At 38.9% G+C, this 23,784-nt stretch overlaps 2 protein-coding genes across 2 annotated transcripts; one reads left to right on the forward strand and one right to left on the reverse strand.

Moving 5' to 3' along the window:
• Positions 1-6,308: 6,308 nt before the first annotated feature.
• LOC108040570 (exosome complex component RRP46) lies at positions 6,309-7,269 on the forward strand. Its single transcript, XM_017118077.2, has 3 exons — positions 6,309-6,471; positions 6,534-6,769; positions 6,831-7,269. Exons 1-3 carry the CDS (start codon positions 6,366-6,368, stop codon positions 7,200-7,202), a joined length of 714 nt encoding a protein of 237 aa, XP_016973566.1. The 5' UTR covers positions 6,309-6,365; the 3' UTR covers positions 7,203-7,269.
• Positions 7,226-9,182, reverse strand: LOC108040569 (CDK5RAP1-like protein). Its single transcript, XM_017118076.2, has one exon. The coding sequence runs from the start codon at positions 9,037-9,039 to the stop codon at positions 7,243-7,245; it is 1,797 nt and encodes a 598-aa protein (XP_016973565.2). The 5' UTR covers positions 9,040-9,182; the 3' UTR covers positions 7,226-7,242.
• Between the last annotated feature and the right edge of the window lie 14,602 nt (positions 9,183-23,784).

Raw genomic sequence — 23,784 nt, forward strand, 5'->3', positions numbered from 1 at the left:
ATTAAATAAGTTTAAAAATAATAATAGTTTCAACTATTACTCAATTCTCCTCTCTGCTCTAGACGATTTGTATGTTATAAATTAGTGTAGATCAGACGAAAGAGCTAAATAATAACACAGATCGCGAATATTACAATGAAATCCCCTTTCTATTTTGTAAAATATGTTGGAAATAAGCTTTGATTACTTTTATATTAAGTTACTCTTTTACCAGGCATCGGAAAATTAGAAATAACTAACATGAAAATGGGTCAAAAATTTGACCAACGGTAAATTGAAAATTTTGAATGCAGATTTTTAGAGAATGAAATCACAAGTCTTTAGAGGTATGCCACTTTGGAATCGGCTTAAGTTTGTAAAAGTTATGGACTCACGAAGTCCAATTTTGAGTCACTCTTTTACAAGACATCGGAAATTAGAAATAACTAACATGAAAATTGGTCAAAAATTTGACCAACGGTAAATTGAAAATTTTGAATGCAGATTTTTAGAGAATGAAATCACAAGTCTTTAGAGGTATGCCACTTTGGAATCGGCTTAAGTTTGGAAAAGTTATGGACTCTCGAAGTCCAATATTAAGTCACTCTTTTACAAGACATCAAAAAATTAGAAATAACTAACATGAAAATGAGTCGAAAATTTGACCAACGGTAAATTGAAAATTTTGAATGCAGATTTTTAGAGAATGAAATCACAAGTCTTTAGAGGTATGCCACATTGAAATCGGCTTAAGTTTGGAAAAGTTATGGACTCTCGAAGTCCAATATTGAGTCACTCTTTTACAAGACATCGGAAAATTAGAAATAACTAACATGAAAATGAGTCGAAAATTTGACCAACGGTAAATTGAAAATTTTGAATGCAGATTTTTAGAGAATGAAATCACAAGTCTTTAGAGGTATGCCACTTTGGAATCGGCTTAAGTTTGGAAAAGTTATGGACTCTCGAAGTCCAATATTAAGTCACTCCTTTGCAAGTCATCGGAAAATTAGAAATAACTAACATGAAAATGGGTCAAAAATTTGACCAACGGTAAATTGAAAATTTTGAATGCAGATTTTTAGAGAATGAAATCACAAGTCTTTAGAGGTATGCCACTTTGGAATCGGCTTAAGTTTGGAAAAGTTATGGACTCTCGAAGTCCAATATTAAGTCACTCTTTTACAAGACATCAAAAAATTAGAAATAACTAACATGAAAATGGGTCAAAAATTTGACCAACGGTAAATTGAAAATTTTGAATGCAGATTTTTAGAGAATCGAATCACAAGTCTTTAGAGGTATGCCACTTTGAAATCGGCTTAAGTTTGTAAAAGTTATGGACTCTCGAAGTCCAATATTAAGTCACTCCTTTGCAAGTCATCGGAAAATTAGAAATAACTAACATGAAAATGGGTCAAAAATTTGACCAACGGTAAATTGAAAATTTTGAATGCAGATTTTTAGAGAATGAAATCACAAGTCTTTAGAGGTATGCCACTTTGGAATCGGCTTAAGTTTGGAAAAGTTATGGACTCTCGAAGTCCAATATTAAGTCACTCTTTTACAAGACATCAAAAAATTAGAAATAACTAACATGAAAATGGGTCAAAAATTTGACCAACGGTAAATTGAAAATTTTGAATGCAGATTTTTAGAGAATCGAATCACAAGTCTTTAGAGGTATGCCACTTTGAAATCGGCTTAAGTTTGTAAAAGTTATGGACTCTCGAAGTCCAATATTAAGTCACTCCTTTGCAAGTCATCGGAAAATTAGAAATAACTAACATGAAAATGGGTCAAAAATTTGACCAACGGTAAATTGAAAATTTTGAATGCAGATTTTTAGAGAATGAAATCACAAGTCTTTAGAGGTATGCCACATTGAAATCGGCTTAAGTTTGGAAAAGTTATGGACTCTCGAAGTCCAATATTAAGTCACTCCTTTGCAAGTCATCGGAAAATTAGAAATAACTAACATGAAAATGGGTCAAAAATTTGACCAACGGTAAATTGAAAATTTTGAATGCAGATTTTTAGAGAATGAAATCACAAGTCTTTAGAGGTATGCCACATTGAAATCGGCTTAAGTTTGGAAAAGTTATGGACTCTCGAAGTCCAATATTAAGTCACTCTTTTACAAGACATCAAAAAATTAGAAATAACTAACATGAAAATGGGTCAAAAATTTGACCAACGGTAAATTGAAAATTTTGAATGCAGATTTTTAAGAGAATGAAATCACAAGTCTTTAGAGGTATGCCACATTGAAATCACATTTATATTAAGTTACTCTTTTACCAGGCATCGGAAAATTAGAAATAACTAACATGAAAATGGGTCAAAAATTTGACCAACGGTAAATTGAAAATTTTGAATGCAGATTTTTAGAGAATGAAATCACAAGTCTTTAGAGGTATGCCACTTTGGAATCGGCTTAAGTTTGTAAAAGTTATGGACTCACGAAGTCCAATTTTGAGTCACTCTTTTACAATACATCGGAAAATTAGAAATAACTAACATGAAAATGGGTCAAAAATTTGACCAACGGTAAATTGAAAATTTTGAATGCAGATTTTTAGAGAATGAAATCACAAGTCTTTAGAGGTATGCCACATTGAAATCGGCTTAAGTTTGGAAAAGTTATGGACTCTCGAAGTCCAATATTAAGTCACTCTTTTACAAGACATCAAAAAATTAGAAATAACTAACATGAAAATGAGTCGAAAATTTGACCAACGGTAAATTGAAAATTTTGAATGCAGATTTTTAGAGAATGAAATCACAAGTCTTTAGAGGTATGCCACATTGAAATCGGCTTAAGTTTGGAAAAGTTATGGACTCTCGAAGTCCAATATTAAGTCACTCTTTTACAAGACATCGGAAAATTAGAAATAACTAACATGAAAATGAGTCGAAAATTTGACCAACGGTAAATTGAAAATTTTGAATGCAGATTTTTAGAGAATGAAATCACAAGTCTTTAGAGGTATGCCACTTTGGAATCGGCTTAAGTTTGGAAAAGTTATGGACTCTCGAAGTCCAATATTAAGTCACTCCTTTGCAAGTCATCGGAAAATTAGAAATAACTAACATGAAAATGGGTCAAAAATTTGACCAACGGTAAATTGAAAATTTTGAATGCAGATTTTTAGAGAATGAAATCACAAGTCTTTAGAGGTATGCCACTTTGGAATCGGCTTAAGTTTGGAAAAGTTATGGACTCTCGAAGTCCAATATTAAGTCACTCTTTTACAAGACATCAAAAAATTAGAAATAACTAACATGAAAATGGGTCAAAAATTTGACCAACGGTAAATTGAAAATTTTGAATGCAGATTTTTAGAGAATCGAATCACAAGTCTTTAGAGGTATGCCACTTTGAAATCGGCTTAAGTTTGTAAAAGTTATGGACTCTCGAAGTCCAATATTAAGTCACTCCTTTGCAAGTCATCGGAAAATTAGAAATAACTAACATGAAAATGGGTCAAAAATTTGACCAACGGTAAATTGAAAATTTTGAATGCAGATTTTTAGAGAATGAAATCACAAGTCTTTAGAGGTATGCCACTTTGGAATCGGCTTAAGTTTGGAAAAGTTATGGACTCTCGAAGTCCAATATTAAGTCACTCTTTTACAAGACATCAAAAAATTAGAAATAACTAACATGAAAATGGGTCAAAAATTTGACCAACGGTAAATTGAAAATTTTGAATGCAGATTTTTAGAGAATCGAATCACAAGTCTTTAGAGGTATGCCACTTTGAAATCGGCTTAAGTTTGTAAAAGTTATGGACTCTCGAAGTCCAATATTAAGTCACTCCTTTGCAAGTCATCGGAAAATTAGAAATAACTAACATGAAAATGGGTCAAAAATTTGACCAACGGTAAATTGAAAATTTTGAATGCAGATTTTTAGAGAATGAAATCACAAGTCTTTAGAGGTATGCCACATTGAAATCGGCTTAAGTTTGGAAAAGTTATGGACTCTCGAAGTCCAATATTAAGTCACTCCTTTGCAAGTCATCGGAAAATTAGAAATAACTAACATGAAAATGGGTCAAAAATTTGACCAACGGTAAATTGAAAATTTTGAATGCAGATTTTTAGAGAATGAAATCACAAGTCTTTAGAGGTATGCCACATTGAAATCGGCTTAAGTTTGGAAAAGTTATGGACTCTCGAAGTCCAATATTAAGTCACTCTTTTACAAGACATCAAAAAATTAGAAATAACTAACATGAAAATGGGTCAAAAATTTGACCAACGGTAAATTGAAAATTTTGAATGCAGATTTTTAAGAGAATGAAATCACAAGTCTTTAGAGGTATGCCACATTGAAATCGGCTTAAGTTTGGAAAAGTTATGGACTCTCGAAGTCCAATATTAAGTCACTCTTTTACAAGACATCAAAAAATTAGAAATAACTAACATGAAAATGAGTCGAAAATTTGACCAACGGTAAATTGAAAATTTTGAATGCAGATTTTTAGAGAATGAAATCACAAGTCTTTAGAGGTATGCCACATTGAAATCGGCTTAAGTTTGGAAAAGTTATGGACTCTCGAAGTCCAATATTAAGTCACTCTTTTACAAGACATCGGAAAATTAGAAATAACTAACATGAAAATGAGTCGAAAATTTGACCAACGGTAAATTGAAAATTTTGAATGCAGATTTTTAGAGAATGAAATCACAAGTCTTTAGAGGTATGCCACTTTGGAATCGGCTTAAGTTTGGAAAAGTTATGGACTCTCGAAGTCCAATATTAAGTCACTCTTTTACAAGACATCAAAAAATTAGAAATAACTAACATGAAAATGGGTCAAAAATTTGACCAACGGTAAATTGAAAATTTTGAATGCAGATTTTTAGAGAATCGAATCACAAGTCTTTAGAGGTATGCCACTTTGAAATCGGCTTAAGTTTGTAAAAAGTTATGGACTCTCGAAGTCCAATATTAAGTCACTCCTTTGCAAGTCATCGGAAAATTAGAAATAACTAACATGAAAATGGGTCAAAAATTTGACCAACGGTAAATTGAAAATTTTGAATGCAGATTTTTAGAGAATGAAATCACAAGTCTTTAGAGGTATGCCACATTGAAATCGGCTTAAGTTTGGAAAAGTTATGGACTCTCGAAGTCCAATATTAAGTCACTCCTTTGCAAGTCATCGGAAAATTAGAAATAACTAACATGAAAATGGGTCAAAAATTTGACCAACGGTAAATTGAAAATTTTGAATGCAGATTTTTAGAGAATGAAATCACAAGTCTTTAGAGGTATGCCACATTGAAATCGGCTTAAGTTTGGAAAAGTTATGGACTCTCGAAGTCCAATATTAAGTCACTCTTTTACAAGACATCAAAAAATTAGAAATAACTAACATGAAAATGGGTCAAAAATTTGACCAACGGTAAATTGAAAATTTTGAATGCAGATTTTTAGAGAATGAAATCACAAGTCTTTAGAGGTATGCCACATTGAAATCGGCTTAAGTTTGGAAAAGTTATGGACTCTCGAAGTCCAATATTAAGTCACTCTTTTACAAGACTAACATGAAAATGGGTCAAAAATTTGACCAACGGTAAATTGAAAATTTTGAATGCAGATTTTTAGAGAATCGAATCACAAGTCTTTAGAGGTATGCCACTTTGAAATCGGCTTAAGTTTGTAAAAGTTATGGACTCACGAAGTCCAAATTTGAATCACTCTTTTACAAGACATCGGAAAATTAGAAATAACTAACATGAAAATGGGTCAAAAATTTGACCAACGGTAAATTGAAAATTTTGAATGCAGATTTTTAGAGAATCGAATCACAAGTCTTTAGAGGTATGCCACTTTGGAATCGGCTTAAGCTTGGACTCTAGAAGTCCAATTTTGGGGTCAACGTTAAACAACTCATCGGAAAATTAGAAAATGAAAATGGATCAAAAGTTTGATCAGCGTTAAGTTGAAAATTTTGAATGCAGATAATAGTCGACCGATCCGGCTTGTACCTGCAATAGGCAACTTTCGGGAAAGTTTCAAACAGATAGCTTTAAAACTGAGGGACTAGTTTGCGTAACAAAAGGACGGATGGACAGACGGACTTGGCTTGATATTTATACTTATGGGGTCGGAAATGTCTCCTTCACTGCGGTGCAAACTTTTGACTGAAATTATAATACCCTCTGCTAATGTATAATTTACAGAATATATTAGTTATAGAACCACATTCAAATTTAAAATAATATTTTTCCCGCCAAAGTTCGTAGAAATCGATTGTTAGCTGGCCTTCGATTTTTCGATTAAGAAGTTTTATACCGTCTTCCAATACTGGCATTTTAGCGGCATTGTTTTTACACGCGCACGTTGTTTTCTTTAAATTTTCCAAAATAAAATGAATTTACCTGCGAAAGTGGACGTTGAAAAGGACAAGCTGCGTCAGATGCACTGCGAATTTAATCCTTTGTCGCGATGCGATGGTTCTGTAATGTACAGCCAGGGTATGCCGGAGTTGATTACTAGTATTTGGCCAGAATCGGCTAAGAAGTCTTGCCAATTTCAGGTGCCACAGTAGTTATAGCCGCAGTTCTAGGCCCGATCGAGGTGAAGACCCAAAACCTGAGTATAGACGGCAGCTACTTGGAGTGCAACTACCGGCCGAAAGCGGGACTTCCCCAGGTTAAGGAGCGGATTCGCGAGGCGGCCGTTCGGGATGTCCTGGAGTTGGCGCTCCTGGCTGAGGCCCATCCGCGTTCCAAGATGTCCGTGCAGATCCAGGAGCTGGAAGATCGCGGCAGCGTATGCACCACAGCTACACTTAGTCCTAAAACTTTATAATGATGGTTATTCCCACCAACAGATTGATGCCTGTGCCGTGAACTCCGCTTGTCTAGCCATGCTCATTGGCGGCCTGCCCCTAAAAAGCAGCTTTGCGGCCGTCCACTGCATCATCAACGAGCAGGGGGACTACATACTGGATCCAGATCAAAGTGAAACACTCCACCAGCGTGCCAGCTTCACCTTCGCTTTCGATTCTGTGGAAGGAAACCTGCTCCTGGTGCAGACAAAGGGAGCCTTCAAAATAGCCCAATTTAACGACATCGAGTGCCTTTGCCGGGCGGCCAGTGCGGATATCTTCCAGTTCTATCGCAGCCAGATAGCGAAGTATCACGGCAGAAGCGAGGCGATAGCAGAGAAGAAGAAAGATGAGTCCTCCTCCATGGAGACGTGATGGGAGAACAACCAGAGACTAGGTACGATTAAAGTTCGTTTTATTGTATAAATTGTCGCCTATGGAAGTCAGTTATACTGCTCAATTCGAGGGGAGTGCCCTTGAGCACCTGGGAATTCGATTCCTCAATGCGTACCGTCACAAAGTCACCTACTCCAAAGGATCGGCTAGTTCTGAAATCTCCAGTAATGGGCAAATCCATGGCAGGAACGATCACCTTGATATTGGCATCATTGCGACCAAACCAGTGGGCATCCGAGCGCTTGCTCTTGCCTTCTATGAGGATCAGTTGCTCCTGGCCCTCCATTTTGCGATGTAACCGGGTAGCTCCCTCTCGAAAAGCCTGCACCATCCGCTGCAGTCGCGCGTTCTTCACACTTAATGGCACATCGTCCTTGTAGCGACGATGGGCTGTGGTCTTTTCCCGCATGCTGTAGGCGAACAAGTAGGCCACATTGTACTGCACTTGCTCAATTAGGGATACGGTGTCCTCGAACTCCTCCTCCGTTTCTCCGCAAAAGCCGCAGATGAAGTCACTGGATAGGCCCACGTTGGGTAGGATTTGCCTGATGTGCTGCACAAGTTCCAGATAGGCTTCTCTGCTGTAACCACGTCGCATCCTATCCAGAACTTGCGTGTTGCCCGATTGCGCTGGCAAGTGCAGTTGCTTACACACATTTGGGTATTCTTTTATGACCTTTAGCACTTCGTCCGAGAAATCTTTTGGGTGCGGCGAGGTAAAACGGATGCGCATCTCGGGGACAGCTTGAGCAACGGCTCGGAGTAACTCTGCAAAGGGAGTGCCACCAGTTTTGGGCTTGTAAACGGTGCTGAAACCAGGAACCGGGGTGGCATTCAGGGAATCTTCTCTCTCCTGTGCACTCCTGTCCCTGTACGAGTTGACATTCTGACCCAGCAGGGTAACCTCCTTAACGCCCTGCTCCTCCAAAGCCTTGACTTCGGCCACAATTGATTCCAGCGGTCGGGAACGCTCGCGTCCACGGGTGAAGGGTACTATGCAGTAGGTACACATATTGTCACATCCCCGCATAATGGACACGAAAGCTGTGGGCGATTCTGAGTTCAGCCTCACCGGCATCACATCCGCATAGGTCTCGTCCAGCGAAAGGAGCACATTGATGGCGGAGTTGCCATAATGCCGGGAGATGGCCAGGAGTCGGGGCAAATCCTTGTAGCTATCCGGTCCGGCGATCACGTCCACACATTGCTCCTGCTCCAGTAGCTTCTCCTTTAGTCGCTCCGCCATGCATCCAAGCAGCGTTAGCTGGAGCGGATGTTTCCGCGGGCTGCGTTTATTCTTCATGGCCCGCAGGTGCTTCAGTCGGTTCCATATCCTCTGCTCCGCTCCATCGCGCACCGCACAGGTGACCAGCATGATGACATCCGCCTCCTCGGGCTCCTGGCATCTCAAGTAACCACTTTTCTGGAGAATACTCCACACCACCTCTGTGTCATTCGTGTTCATCTGGCAGCCATAGACCTCAAAGTGCACTTTCCGGTCATTTCCATTGAAATCGATGGAGTTGAGGTAGGGCACACTGGTGTCCACATGCTCTTCCTCATTGAGTTTCAGTCTGGAAGCGGGTTTGACCGTAAAGAAGTCCTGGAATCCCGGTCCCCGCTCAATCCTCTCCAGAAATGTGGCACGCGCTGCTGGATCCGTTTTTGTTTCATCGGTACGAGTGGATGACACCGATGCAGGAGCGGATGTAGCTCCTTTGGAGGCAGTGGTGGAGGCATGCCGCACCGTCACTGGGAGTCGTCTTCTCCACATGGTCCTCCACGGCCACGTTACTGCAATTGCACGACCGGTCATGTTTTAACTCATTTATTCCGGCTTAACTTTTATAGAACTCTAGTAGCAATAGCTTCTAGTTTTAACTTTAAGTTAGCATTATATAAATAAATAAATAAAGTTTTGGAGGAATAGTCTAATAGTTAAACAGCTGATCAAGCAGTGTCGAAAATTTCCGTTGTGTTAAGTTGGACGATCCGGCAGCACTTCATCTGCTACTTAGTTTAGTGTTGTAAACTACACGCCACCTGGCGGCCAGCGGCGGGATGGCTAGTTCGGAATTAACCCGCTAGTCTTATTAGGAAACGTTTTGAATTTTAATTTCAAAGCGCCAAATAAAAATACAATATTTTATTAACAAATTTTTGTCTGTTATATATTTTTTATTTAACTATAATATATAAATATATATATTTGTTGCTTTATATGGATTATTAATTATAATTGTCACTCAAATTCAATTATTTATGATATATTTTAGCTTGTCAACATTTTTGAGAGATTAACACTATCGTACAAAGTGAAGCATAATTAAGTCTTTAAGACGCTTTATACATTACGGAGAATGCATATGTCTTCCTGCCCAGATAAACACGCAAAAGGACTATGTCCGGCCGCACATTTGGGGACAGGCTGGCAAAGTCGGTTCAGCCGTAAGAAATTAGCTCGGCCTCATTATGAGCTTATCGTGGTCGGGTTAATAATGCACAGGTGAAGACAATGCAATTGCTGGAACAACAAATTCATCGCCTCCGTCTGCGTATGCTCCTGCTTCTGATTCCGTTCCTCTGCCGACGCTTTGCGGCTTTGTGGGTCAATAACTGAATAATTGCATTGCCACCGAGTGTGGGCCGTAAATAGAGCCAAATTCGTCGGTAGCAGTCCTCAGTAGATAATTTACCCGATTTAAATTACTTAAGCTTATACACAAAAGTAGTAGTCCAATATGTTAATTCTTTTAAAACTTGTTTAATTCATGTTTAATATATTAAAGAAATCGAGGAAGTTCTAAAAATATATATATTTTAATTTTTAAAATTTTTAAAAAGTGCTATATATTGTCCGCATCTTTGACTTTTTTGTTATTAACTTTCAATATCAAATGTTTTCAACCAAATTCTTCAGGTCTTTTTCGATCTCCAACTATAAACGTTGACTGTGAATGGTTGGATTGGATATAGAAAGAAAATCGGGAGCGGGAGAAACCAAGCACACATATTTTGTAAACACTTACAAGCAGAAATATTTTAATGAAAATTAAATGAAAATTCCACTTTCGGCCAAAAGAATTTCGTAATTACAGCGAAAAAATTCGGTAATTAAATTCATGAAGTTTCTGGCTCGAAGGCGGCGAATCCGGAGGGAGCAGCCACTTGGGTGGTTCCCTGGCACTCGCATCCTTGTAAGTGGGTCCTGGTCGTGGTCCTGGCCTGCTGGCTAAAGGCCTTCTGCTTTCCGCGTTCTGTTGGTTAAGCATTTTCTTGTATTTTGTCGGCACTTTTCCGCTAAAGTTATTTTCCCATGAGTTTTCCCTCTAGTCCGCTGCTATAAATCTTGCAGCTCGGTTGTGGGGATGGAGTTGTGTGCTCCAAAAAGGGAAAACTACATATATTGTGAGGGGGGGGATGGACCTTTACTGGCTTGTGCATACGAGGAGCAGCTTAAGCTCAGAACTAGTTGGCCAGGACTTACATCTCGAGGAAACTGTCAATAAATAATAAATAATTCAATTGTACTAATGCGTTCTATATTTAGTGGTAGCAATTAATCCGACAATTCGACTGGGAAACACGCTCTTGACAGTTGACAATTTGTGCGAGCTTTTAAACCGAATAGAGTAAATGGTTTGTGGTGGGAAACATTTGAACTGCGAAATAACTAAGTAAATAAATTTGTTCTTCTTAGGAGATTTACTCAGGAATTAAAATCATAAAGTGATTTTAAATCAGAAAAACAATCATAATCATAAATGGAAAAGATTAGCAAAATTGTAACAAATCATTTTGGAAAAAACATTGGAATTCCTATTGACGATTAATAATAATTATTGATTATAAATATTTTGTTTGTTAAATCAAGTCAAGTTTTGTTTAGCCAAGTGTATATATATAAGGTTTGCTTTAAAATAAACACAGTACTGAAAGATATTAAATATATATGATTTGTAAGTTACTTTAAAATATTTTGAAATTTTAGATCAAGAAAATATTAACCTTATCCTTAGCTCTATTCGCTTTCGCAGTTCAACTGTCCGCTAACCCTCTTAAGCCTCATGCAAATAGAAGTTCGAATGTGCGTTTAAATCCCCCTGAGCCTCACCTTCGAGAAACCTTCGTCAACCTGACCCCCTGGTCCAATCCCCATCCCCCGAATCCCACTGAAGACCCACCAAACCCACGAACGACACTTTGAGGCCCCATAACGCGGGCACACGCATAATGATCCGTTGAATGGCTCAATGCGTGGCACCGCTCCAGCTTACGATTTATTTTCGGAAAACCAGTTTTCCCACCCACCAGCTTACAGGCGGTGGGGCGTCGTTAACGGCTCTGCGGAGAGTAATTTTCCCCACGCAGAGACAAAAAAAAAGAGACAAAGAAAGGCAAGCCAATGTTAATAGAAAATGGTTCGTTGTCGTCGTCTTGGTTGTCGTTAAATTGAAATTGTCGCGGAAATAAAAATTTGCATATTTTAGCATTGATTTCCCCATTTCCCCCAGGGATCCCTGTCGTATGCGCAACGCTGTAGTGCACTCCATAAATTGTGTTGTCTTAAACTTATTTTAAAATTGATTTCATTAGACTTTGGTTTTATTTTGCATATCAAAAGCTAAATTATAATTGATATTTACATTTTATTTAATTTATACTTATTTTCTCTAACTTATTTTAAGGGTTATATAATTCCAAAAAAATTAATACAATACTTTTACGTTTTTATGATACTTGGTGATATATTTTATTCATGTTTTTTTGTTCATTCTTTAAAATTGAATAAATGAGAATTACTTGTATATCAGCGATTTATTGATGAAAACCTGGTTTTAAAATATATTGTTTTTAATACACTGTGTAATTTAATTTTAAAAAATGTATTTTTAGGTAACTCTGTGTATGCACTCAATAAATTTGCTTGAGCTGCGAGAATTGCGCAAATTAATTACGGGCGAGTGCATAAACTAAACAAAATCCAATGACCAAACAGTGAGAGGGGGTTCCGAGGGGATAGTGTCCTGTGTCTCTCATTACTGAATGCCAGTTCCAGTTGCTGTCTCTAGTAAATCCTGACGCTGTCACAATAAAATCCACTCAAGCTAAACATACGTCAGCAGTGACGAGCCTTGGTCCTGGCCCCGACTTTCGGACATTGCTTTCAGCCTGAGTTCGAGTCCTAGTCCTAGTCCTAGTCCGAGTATGAGTTCGAGTACGAGTCCGAGTCCTGGCCAAGTCGCACAAATTTATGCCCCAGAAAAAAAGGCAATCTCCTCCTCTTTGGCGCTGGCAGTGACTCCGAGGCGCAGGATATAATACCAAACTGCTCATTGATTTATTTACGAGCTCCACTGATGGGCCAGCTGCCCAAGGACTAAGGGGCGTGGCCGGTGGGTAGCTGCAGCAACTGATGCAGGCCAGGGATGCAGAGATTTGGTACTCATCGAAAATAAAACTATTTTTTATTATATTTTAATATTCTACTAACTCTTAGTAAAATATGGATAAATGTCGGATTGAAAAGAACAGAGTTTTTAATTATAAATTTATTCAGCCAACAAATTATAAATTCTAATTACAAAATGTAATATAAACAAGCATCTAATTACTTTGCTTCCGACTTCTTATTTTAATACATCGGAATTTAAAAAAAAATTATAATTGAAATTAAGATCTATAAGATTCTGTTGTATGTGACAAACAAATAGTGAAAAGAATGTTTGATACTTTGGTAACTTCATCCTGTTAATTTTTCTCCGAAAGCTTCGACTTTGCATCCCTGCCTCACAAATTGCAGCTAAATTCTCGCTTTTCTCGACTGCCACTGGACATGCTGCCATCTTCCATCGCTTTGCCCCCCGTTCCCATTTTCTTTGTCCTGCGACTGTGACTTACATAAAGTGTCCTCGACTTGGCCAAGTCGAGTCATTTAGGCGCAGGTCGTAGATCTTCCAAAGCAATGGCTTTTGACACCCAATGTGAGCCTGGTCCTGATGGTCCGAACTGCTCTTGCGCTTAAATATTTACGCCGCCAGACCAGCGATGGCTTTAAGGATCTGGATACTGGATACTGGGTCCTTCGGCTGCCTGCGGTGTTTGCTGGTAATTTCCATTGTCACGTGGCGGTAATTACCGGTGTTGCAGACACAAACACAGATGCAGACACGCGGGCAGACACAGACATTGAGTCAGTCATGGCCGTGGCTTTGAACTGCACACGCCAGCACTGGAAAAAATTATATTAGGTTCAGTAAAATATTGTCAAGAGAGGCAGCTACATTTGTATAAAATACCAAAAAATATAAGTCATATATGATATCCTTCCAATTTGCTATTTAATAAGATAAAAACATATTTTCCGGTACAATATTTTACAATTCAAGACTAGGTAAAAACTTTTATGAATGCTATGTTATTCTTTATAAAAAAAATGATAAAAAAGTGTTTAATTTATGGACCAAACTCTGGATTTTAAATTATCTTTCGAATGCATCTAATAAGCACTCAAATTTACGAAGACAAATTGCACATAATAACAATTTTTGTTTGCTAAATAAAAAATGCATTTTTTATAGCAAACATTTTGGGTTTTAGAAACCCTACTTTTAGGCACAGTGCAGCCACACTCGAATTTCTCCGTCTGTATATGTACGTCTGTTGATTTGTCTGTGTGTGTGTGTGTGTGTGTGGGCCATATCCTGTGGCGTCGCGACGCGCTTTACAATTTCAATTCATTGAATTTTAACAGCGCCTGCAGCGTCCTTGTGCCTGCCAGCCAAGTTAACCGAAAGTTTGTAAAACGTTATGTGCAACATTTGCAGGGCAAGGACATGGGGGCTTCGGGGGAGGGATATACAGGGGCTGTAGTCCTGATCCCGGACGAGGTCCATTGTCAATGGCTTCGTGCAGGTCGGCCGCTGATATTAAAACGTGTTTTATCACCCGCCGCCATTTCGCGGCCGGGTATTCATTCCAATTGCGGCCAGATTGCACTTTTCAAGTGCGTGTTAATGCACTGCGTGTGTGCGGGAGTTTTAAAACAGTGTTGTTGGGACGGGTGAATTGGGTTTTAGAGGTGCAGTATCCTGCAGGCGGAACTTAAAGCTGACTCAGCCCCCGAATGTTGGCTATTCAAATTAGAAAAACGAGCTGGCGAATGTCACAGAAGCAATCTAAACAAAAAACAGAAGCGAAACCAAGCAAAAAGGGTTGATGGCTGAAGGCAAAAACAAGCATTTGGAAGAGCAGTGAAGGGAAAGCTATACACGGAGAACAAATACAGCTTTCTTTTAAGATTAGTGAATTTTTTAATTGTCTAATATATGTTATGCTTCAGTAGTCTCCAACTATTTCAGAGTTATTTTAAGTTGGTTTTAAACAAGATGCAGACAATTATTTTTTTTGGTAATCGTAAATATGGTATGAAGTTAAAGTAGTACGTTTTTAAAAATTAATTATTTTTTGTAAATATTGTTAGCTTAAGATTAATATTACCGAATTCATTTAAATAAGGGAAGGTGTCGAAACCAATCATTTTTAAATTATTGATATGATCACTTGTTTTGTTATAGTTTTTCGTCTCAGTGTGGAAGGTGAATGAGTGTTTTTGTGTATGTGTGTGTTTTGGGGTATCCTAGCAGCAGCTGTTGTTTGTCCTCTGCCGCCATTTTGTGCGTGTGTGAGTGGCATCCCTTTCACTCCCGAGTCGAGTTTGTTACATTTTCGTTTTGCAATTTCATTAAATTCCAACATCCGCCATAAATCTTCCACTCTTCAGCACGGCTTCTGTGCTTTGAAGCGATAAAGGTATGTCTGCTTGTTTGTCCTTGTATCCTCGTTTGAGTGTATGTGGGTTTGGGGATTCCCATTCACACACACACACACACACAAAGAGAGTGTAACGTAACCCAAAATGGCCGTTGAAGTGGTTGAAAGCGATTACGCTGACTGCCAAAGGTTGATGTGCCCTCGTGTGTGTGTGTGTGTGTGGGAGTTTGCTGTTTAAATGTTGTATGAATGAGCTTTTTGGGGACACTTCTCGCTCGGACCCTTTGGGTGTGGAGAATTATGTGGGGTTTGCTGCAGGACTTTAAGCTGCCCAACATAAACTTGCCTCAGTTACACCCAGATGCTCTATTAATGTCTCCCCTGCTCCTGCTCGACAAACTTTACTCCCGACATTGACAAGCCATTGAGCAACTTTATGGGAGTTGTTGAAATGTATCCCGGCCGGAAAACATAACTTAACAACAGATTAAAAGGGCATAAAGCGTGTTCCAGTTCTGGTTCTTCTCAAATTTATCATAGCACACATTTTTGGGCTGGATGCGGGACTCCCCGCATTCCCGCACGATTCTCGCTGAATTTCTGGTCCAATCTCATTGCCAGTTCATCGACATTCCTTTTGGCCAAGTATGCTAAATATTATGACAACCTCTGACACCCACTGAACGGCGCCCAACCACTTTCATCGCCATCCCCTTCGGCAGTTGCCAGTCCGAGGAAAAAGGCTGAGAACTGAAGACGCAGCTGGTCGGGTTCGTCTGGCGCTTATTAAACCGAAATCCCCATCTCAAGCGCATGCCATTGCTGCTGCAGTTAACAATTTTTGCAAGCCACCAAGCAAATTATTATTGTTTTTCTTTCCAAAAGGCTCTGGCCGAGCTTAGTGTTCCGTGGGGCATAGAAACACTCAACGACTAGCGAATTCCCTGAAAAAGATAGAGAGTCTTGTGCCTTAATTTGTATTTAAAAAAAGCTATTACTTGATTTTCCTAACCAACATTTTTAGATCGCATTTTTAAAATATAATGTTTTATTCTGTTTGGTTTTTTTTAAATAGATCACTATTTTGAACTATCAATTCATTTGTTTTCATCACAATACATTTTTGGTATTTATATAAATTCTTTTTTTTTAATTTCGTTTTGGGTCAAGGAGTAAATTAATAAGCTGAGTAAAAATAAAAGAAGATGTATATTTTTTATAAATAACTAAAAGGTTTTAAAATCAAATATGCAGATTATATCTTCTTAATTTGTTGAACCTAAATAAAGGGCCAAAATCTATTGCTTTTAGGGCATATAGTAACCAGCCTATTTTCTGAAACATCCTTTATATATAAATTTATATATAAATATATATTTTAAAAATTTTCTCCACTTGCTAGCGCAGTTGGTTGACAATTCCATAAGCCAACAAAGCGCGGACTCTTTGTCTCCTGGCTGTTCCTCCAGCTCCAGCTCCATTTCGCCTTCAGCCACAGCCTGTGCCTCCATTCCATTTCCCAGCTCCAGCTCCTGTTCCTGCTCCTGCTCCTGCTCCTTTTTGCAGCTCTGGTGCCGCGCGTGGCGATATAATTGAATGTCTCAGGTGTTTTGTCAGACATCGCTTAAGCCTTTGCCGGGGATTTTCTACTGGTGTCCCTTGCCGGCGAAGGGCGGCCGAACACCCGATTCCGGATTGTCCTTTTAAAGGTCCTTAAAGTGTTGCACGACTACTGCTTCTGGGGGAATGGGCGCTGCCTTTGTGCGACATTCAAATCCGCGTCGTTTCATTCCACACCCACACCGCCATTCACCTGCCCGGCCTAATTAAAACATTCATCTTCATTTTCACCTTTTGCCTAATTAATTCACACAAAAATCAACTAAATTAATATGAAAACCAAGCCAAGAAGCTGACAAGCTGCTGACCAACCACCCCCCTCCCGCCCTCGATGTTATTGCTTTTGCTTGTTGTTCCTGCCTTTTCGGACGCTAACGAGAATTAATGGTTTGCAGTGTGGCACACAATTACGACAGGGAAAATCTTAGGTAAGCAGCGGCGAAATTGTCACCAGGCCAGGACACGGCCCGAAAAAAAAAGAGAAATAGAAGGAAATACAGCTCCACATAATTGGCTTTGTGGGTGGGAAAAAGGAAAAAGGAAAAAGTTGGGGGTGCTGTGTCAAAAACTGCTCAATTTACGCGTCGTGAAATTAATTTATGCCCAATGCAATAACCTCGGCAGCGTCAATAAAATACATTAAGGCCAGGAGTCCTTAGCCGGGGATTGGTCCTGAATTTGGCCAGGGGCGCAGTTTCGGGAAGGGGCAGTTCTGGGACAGACGGTTGCCTAATTGCGCTTTGTCAATTTGAAATTAAAATTGCCCGCCATACTAAAACATACACACGCATGCCGATATACTGAGAAAAAATATGGCTGTAATTACAATCGAGAATAATAATATCAAATCTTTATACATTTTTTATGAAAATCTATCAACTAATCTAAATCTATCACTACCGAATGTATACTTCCAATTCTAATTAATTTAATCAGAATTGGCGCTGATTGGAGTGTCTTTAAATTAAACTTTTTGAAGTTAAATTTAAATAATGTAAGAGCTAAGTTTACAAATATAAAAATAAAATCACTTACATTCTTATTTTTATTTCATTTAATAGTCCTAGTGTTAGATGCCATATATAAAAACAAAATATTTGTACATTAGATTTGTATAATTTTAGCATTTTATATTTGTAAGTTGATTGGCATTAAAAAGTGTTTTTGTGAGGTACTTTTAAGAACAAAATGTATTAATCTAACTAAAAATGTGATTTTATATAAATACCTATTTAATGCATATTTACAGTAGTGTATACTTCAAGTCGTTAAGACTAATGGAATAGTTTTTGTGATTTTAAGTAGCCGTTTTTTCCTTCCGTGTAGGCACACAAATACATGGCCATAGACATCGACACACGTAGCGTAAGAAATGCGCCTTGCAAAAATTTCCATAATTCAGCGATCTAAATGCAAGTGGCGCAATTGAAGCGTAATTAGACCCTGCCAGTCAGTCACCCTCACTTCCACTTCCACTTCCCATTTCCCAATTCACTCCCACCAATACTGGCACACGTGGAGGACGAAGGATGTTGGCGGGAACTGGCGCTAATTGGTTTCTGGTCAGCACGGAGGATGCAGTCCCTGTTTTTCCAGCTTTCAGCGGGCGCCAATTAAAAACGTGCTCACATTATGCTTTATTGACTTCCCCCGCCCCCCCACACTCCCTCCCCCATTCCGGCATTCTTTCAGATATCTTCAATACCCAAAGGACTACTCGCTACCTGAAATGGGTGGAAATGAAGCGGGAGGAAAAAATAAAGGAAAAGTAAGGGCAGGACAATGAAGGGGCGTGCCTTTTAGCAATAATAACGTCCTCGGTTGGCCATAAAACAAATCATACAAGTTTATGGTCACCTTACCTACATTGTCCACTGCGAAACTTTATCTTTTTATATGCGGCATTATTGCCACAGATTAGACACGGGATTTAGTACAATGCCCACACAGAGCAGGTGGAGATGCACGCATATGTGCGTATCTACATATGGGGGTTTCCATTTTTTCGATAGCCAGCAGAACGAATTAAATATGACCATTTGTATAAAGCCAAGACTCGAGGCTCGAGCTCGAATAGCCACTCCGATATCTAATACAATTATGGTTGGGGGATGGGATGGCAAATGGCATGGACGAGGATGTTCCTGCTGGACAAAATCGAATGCAAAATGCATGACGTTTCCTGTTTAATTTGCGGCCGGGTAAGTGCTCCGGCTTAACTCTGGATCTGCAGTAGAAGCAACCGGGATTCGGGGGATTGCTTCGGGTTGGGTCCCCCATTCGGTTGGGGTTACATATGCCTCACCACACAGATAGTCCCATCAAGTCTGCAGCCTTTGGGCTTCTTTTTCACACAATTAAGTGTCCTCTTGATGGGCCAAAGTGCGGCTGATGCGGGAGTATTAAAAGCAATTTCGATATCGTTCGTATCTTGAACTGTAACAGTTGAAAACTTTTGTTTGGAAGCATAAAGAAGAAGTGATAAAGAATAGTGAAAATATATTTGTAGTTATTTTTTCATCGAGTCACATCTGAGAAATAAATTCAAACACTCACTTTGTTCACATCAACAATTTGTTAAAATGTTGTTTGAGTTAACAAAATATTTTCTAAAACCATTCATGGTTTGGTATTTCCTTAGTACATAAATAAAGGGAAGAGCGATTAAAAATGTATTTCTAACGTTTATTTAGAATTTTCTTTGTTAAGATATAATTAAAAAATTATTTTGGAGTATGTAGTCGATTCGTGAAGCTTAACTCATTGTAAATAAACCAAATGGAACTTTAAAATTGTATAAACTCCCTGCAGAATTGAGCACAGTTATACCCAAAACAATTTAAAATATCACTTCGGATTGAATTTATATATTTAAAGCGACTTTTTTCCCCCGGCCCCTTTCTTCATATGGGGCAACTGTCTCCGTAGATTCTAATTTGATGAAGTTATTTGCAGACCAAAAGCCATAAATAACAATTTTTAAAGAAAAGGAAAAGCGAGAACGGCAAAGTCAAATTCCGAGGGAAAGAAAGAAGGCGAGCGAGCAAATGTAAATTAGAAGCCAACTGTGACTGTCTAGATAAGACCGTACTTGCGTATATATCTGCAGGGGAGAGGGGTGGGGGACGTGGAGGAAGTTGCGGTGATGCTCCATACTCCGAGCCGTAAGGACACCCGGGTCCTCGTTCCGAATCCGGAATGCGGTTCGTGCTCGACTGCGGCTGGTGGGGCACCAGTGTGCGGCATTTTATTTCGCATTAAGAGATTAAGATTAAAATTAAAATTTAAATTACCCCGCGACACGCTGCGTGTCTTCTATGTGTGGGTGTTGTCAACGTTTGCTTTGTTTCTCCGCTTCTCAGCTTGTTGCCTTTTTGCCCTTTTTGATTACCTTAAATTGCTGCCAGAGTCCTGGGATTCATTGTTTGGGACTTTGCCTCTGCTGGAGCAAATCTTCGGCGAATATTTAAAAATGAAGAGAGTAATTAATTTGTGTGCAAGCCTGGCAGCAGCAATGAGACTGGCTGATGATTGACAGACAAGTTAATTGGGTTTCTCGGAAATATTCCGCCGAAACTTGCAATTAGCAAGCTTGAACTTCATAGCGCTGGATATTTTAAAAGGATACTCCAGCCGCAATCCAAGTGCAACTAAAACTACACTTAAAGATTGAAATACATTATAAGTATTGGTATGTTGTACAGAAATATGAATTCTCTGGTCATGTACATAATATTTTAATATTTTATTCTTAAAGTGAAAAGCAGGAGTAGGCCTATTTCATCATAAAATTTTGTATATATAATTAAATACAAAAATTGTACCAAAATAAAATCTTAAAATTTTTTTCAAGTAGGATATTAGCACAAAAATGTAGTTTTAAAATAGTCGAAGTATCTTTTATCTTAAGACAAATGTTGTTGTTTTATTAGCTATTTTTAGTTAAATTTAATAATAAAGCAATACAAATAAAATCGCATTAAAGATATAACAAATTTATTTATTTTGTACACATATCTGACATTTCAAAATAAAATTAATAAATAAAAATATTCCCAAGAAGAAAATATATGTTAACCAGATTTACATCGAATTTTTGCGGGTGTGCTGTTGCTTTCCACTATGTATCTGTAACAGAAAGTTGCCGCAATGTCAGCATCAGTATCAGTCTGCGTCTGAGCCTGAGCCTGAGTCCTGGATCCTGGATCCTGGGACCGACTCCCACCTGAACCTGAGCCCACCCCCCGAGCCGCAAAAGGGACTGCAAGTGACGCAATGCAAAATCCTTACCGCAAGCCCTAGAAAAATTTATGAGCACTCAAGTTGATTCAATTTAAAATTTCTCCATGCGGCTGCTAACGCAACCCTTCTGCCCCTTTTTCCCATCCAGCCTTCACCGGCAGCCCCCGAAAATGTGACGCTGACGTCTCATTTTTATAATTAGGCTAAGCCCAGGCCCAAAGCCATGTTGCCAACTGTGCCTGCTTTTCTCTGATTTTCCCCGCTTTTCCACAGCTTGGTCTGCTCTGTTTTGGCCCGGCTAATTGTGCTACGGGTTGCCAAGGTTTCGCCACCGAACTATATAGTATGCGAGGACGGAACAATGCGAAACTTTTGTCTGATTTTGTTGGTTCGGACATTTCGGGGAAATACGAAAAATTAGCAACAAACACAACGGCAGATGAGAGGAGCAACTAAATTTTGCAGGCGGCGTAAAGTTTTTCGCATTTTGAGTGGCATCAATTTTGACATTTACCTGCAACGTGGCTAAAGGAAAGTTCTCAGCTTTCCGCTAACTGGGCACCTTTCCCTAAGCCGATTTCAAGTAATTTCAGCTTTGGATTGTTTTCCTTTTGGGTGGAAAACTTTTGTTGATATGCCAAATTATTAACGGAAAAAAAAGAATGAAATGCAGGGCAGGAAGAACTGCAACTAAAGTCGGGGGCATGGAATGTGTCAGGATGTATAAGTCTGTAAAAATTTCAGCTCTGCTTTTGTTGTTACCACTTTTGTTGTTCCGAGCTGGAAAAGTTTTTGGCGCAACGGGCACGGAAGTTGCAGCCAAATGGGGTGGTGGCAAAGTGGGTGGAAAATTGGGTGGGAAAGCGGGGGGGGCGGAGAAGGCGGAAGTGGCGCATGCAAAGTGCAAAAGCTCGTTGAATATGACCGGGCATTAAAGATGCCATAACCGTGTGTATGTGCGCCCGTTTGTGTGGGCAGGATGTCAAAAGTTTGGCTAAGTAAAACCTCATGTGCATCTAATTAAAAATATAAAAAACTTTATTTTAAAGCCGCCAAAGAAAACTTTGTCTCCTGCGGAAATGAGTGTTTCGGCGAGTGTGTGGCAATAAAGCGAAAGGATTGTTGCCTCCTGCCGCTGCTGTTGTACTCGTATTTAAAACTTCCTTGGCATGTTTATCAGCATGAATGTGTACAGGGATTTTTCGCAAATGAGCTGCCAAATTGGCGTAACTTGCTGCGCGCAAGGTGACAGCCAAACCCGAGAAAAAGAAACAAAAACCAAAAGTTTCCCAAACTCTGCATGCTTAATTAGTTTCTTTTCGGCAGCTCATGAATGTTCAGAGCCGCTGAAATTTCCAAATAACTGAAAATGAGTGTGATAAGAGGAAAATTAATTTTTTGAGGAACAAAATTAATATACACAACACTTTAAGAGACAAATATGTTTTATTATAAATTTTGTTACTTATATTATTTAAAATTTTCAGATAAGATAGAAGGAGCAAAATTCTTATACTGTGAAACTTCTTGTTTTAATTATTATTTTTTCTGCCAGACAGTAACTTATTCTAAAGTAATAGGAAAAATATCAGTATTTACAATAGGTACCTTTAAATTTAGAATTTTCTCAAAAATGTTTTTCTGCTGCAATAAATATATGCTTAAATAAATAAATAAGTTGCAAATAAATGAAATAAAATAAACTATTACTAATCAAACTACTTATGAAATTTCCTAATACATTTTTTGGCTTGTCCCTAAGTTCGTAAAATTTTATAAGATGCAAATTCAATCCCCCTATCCACTCATCAGTACCAAGTAAAGGCAAAAACGAGGACTTAGTGGTTTGCGTTTGACAACCAAATGCTCACTAACAACAAGTATTGGATAAAGGATGAATTTTCAGGACAGAAGGAGTCGGAGTAGGAATTGCTGACCAAACCAGACGGATCCACTGACAGTCGCAGCCGCAGCCAGTTTGAGTGACTGGCTTCGACTTCGACTTGCACATGCCATCAGTGCTCCTGATTCCTTTTGGTGGTCCCTTTCCTGGTTGGCCATCCGTGTGCCATGGTTTCCCCATTTCTCCGCCCTTTTCGACCGACGTCATTAATGCAACTGGAGGCTCGGGAACCCGCCTTAACCCTTTCGGACTTTGCATTTCTACTTTGCACTGGTCGCATGTGCGGCGGCTTTTCAGTTGCCACCCAGAAATCCACACAACCCATCGGGAAATCTCCCCATTTCAGCCTTCCAATTCGATGGGAGCAAAAAATAACAAACGAGCACAACATGAGCTGAAAATAAGATTTTTGAGTCATTTCGTTTTGTTGCGTTTATGTTGGGCATGTGTGTGTCCTTCGGTGTGTCTGTCCGTCTGTCTGTCTTTTTGTCTGGGTGTGTGTGAGTACTTGTCCCAGCCTTGGTGACATCGTCTGGCTGACTCTGCGCCTCACTGGCTGATGTATTCATGAAATCGTGTGATTAATGGCTCGCACAACATTTGCACACACTGCTCCAGCTCCAGGTCCTGCTCCTCCTCCTGCTCCTGCTCCTGATCCTACTTCTCCTGCTGCGACTGGCACTACTGCTCCTTGCATCCTTTTGCTCATCCTCGACAGGCGGCGTATCTGTCTGCGTGCAGATAAACATGCCCGACCCGGTCCCCTTTCCAGACACTAAAAAAAATACAAATTGAGAATTTTATACTTCATATACTCTATGTAACTGTAATACAGGACCATGCATTTTTAGTTAATTAACATATTAATTAACTAAAGTTAGCATAGAAATAGAAGACTTATTTTTTTTTCCAATGACTTAAAGACAACAAATTTAAAAACAATTATGCTTAAAGTTAAATAAAAAGAGGTGAATAAAATAATTAATATAATAACAAGTTAAATTGGGAAACTATTTGAAATCT

Source organism: Drosophila rhopaloa, unplaced genomic scaffold, assembly GCF_018152115.1.
Source record: "Drosophila rhopaloa isolate 14029-0021.01 unplaced genomic scaffold, ASM1815211v1 contig_178, whole genome shotgun sequence".
Classification (NCBI taxonomy): Eukaryota; Metazoa; Arthropoda; class Insecta; order Diptera; family Drosophilidae; genus Drosophila; species Drosophila rhopaloa.